The sequence below is a fragment of the Oryx dammah genome, unplaced genomic scaffold, assembly GCF_014754425.2.
Source record: "Oryx dammah isolate SB20612 unplaced genomic scaffold, SCBI_Odam_1.1 HiC_scaffold_22, whole genome shotgun sequence".
Lineage (NCBI taxonomy): Eukaryota > Metazoa > Chordata > Mammalia > Artiodactyla > Bovidae > Oryx > Oryx dammah.
This window is the reverse complement of record NW_024070206.1, coordinates 60,969,005-60,970,138: the sequence shown is the minus strand read 5'-3', so window position 1 is coordinate 60,970,138 and position 1,134 is coordinate 60,969,005. Positions and strand designations below refer to the sequence as shown.

The 1,134-nt window shown below is 63.0% G+C and overlaps 1 protein-coding gene across 1 annotated transcript in view; it reads right to left on the bottom strand.

The window, feature by feature from the left end:
* KCNG2 (potassium voltage-gated channel modifier subfamily G member 2) overlaps positions 1-368 on the bottom strand; it is a 25,632-nt gene extending 25,264 nt beyond the window's left edge. The window contains exon 1 of the mRNA XM_040264249.1: positions 1-368. This exon is cut by the window's left edge and continues 10 nt beyond it. Coding sequence (XP_040120183.1) covers positions 1-357 — 357 coding nt within the window. The 5' untranslated portion in view covers positions 358-368.
* Positions 369-1,134: the final 766 nt, after the last annotated feature.

The window sequence follows — 1,134 nt, the reverse complement described above, 5'->3', positions numbered from 1 at the left end:
CTCCAGGCGCGCCTCGTCGATGCCCCAGTAGGCCAGCTCGTCGCGGAAGGCCAGGGCACACGGGCCGCGCAGCAGCCTCAGCTTGCCGGCGCGCAGCAGCGCCACGATGGCGCGGAAGGCGCACGGGCTGCGGTCGAAGAAGAACTCGTCGCGGCTCACGTCGTAGTCGTCGCACACGCGCAGCAGCTCGTCGTGGCCGCGGCAGGCGCGCAGGCGCTCGAGGCGCGCGAGGGGACAGCGAGCCAGCGCGGCCCAGGCCAGGCGCACGCGGCAGCCGCCCACGTTGATGATGACGTGCCGGGCGCGGGCCCCGCCGCCGCTGCCCCGCCGCTCCGCGGGCCCGGGCAGCAGGGCCATGGCCCCATGCACCGCGCGGGGGTCAGGATGCTGGGCCTGCAAAGGAACGGAGCTCGTGTTAGGCCACAGGCAGGATGGAGCTGGGGGCACCCTGCCTGCGCGCGACCCTGGGACCTGGGACCAAACGGAACCCAGGGCTCCACCGGCCCGGGCGCTCCCCGCTGCATCCCTGAGGCCCCCCTTTACATCTGCGTATCTGTTTGGAAACAGAGTCCCTGACTCAGGAACCACATCACAGAAGTTGCATGGACTCCTGTGGGTTCTTTTCCACACTACTGAAGGGAGGTTCCGGTCCTCCCCGAACCCTGCCAGGATGGTCCCCCCAGGGCTTGTTAACACGATGGGGCCACGCTCGGGCACCAGGCGCTTCCCTGCACCGTAGCCACAGGGCGGAACACAGGAAACAGACAAATACCAGCCTGGAGCCTCTTTACTGGGGAGTATGAGCAAGGGCATAGGCCGGGCAGTCCTCTGGAGGGCAGAGAGACGGTTCTCAGAGTGTGACTGAGGGCTGACAGCACCGAAATTATCAGGAGAACCTGCAAAATATATATATTCCTGGCGCTCCTCTTAAAATTCAGAGTGACTGGAAAACTGCCTAGTAAGGACCTCCCAATATCCTCCCGTGAAAGCAAGGCTGGGGAAAAAAAAAATCAGAATTGACTCTTTTGGAACTCCAGACACTAACCAAAGGGTAGCAGCAGCCGGGGGAACACTTGAGAAAGAACCCCTGAATCTCGGTAACAATGTTAATTCAGCATTTTAACCTGCCCCTAG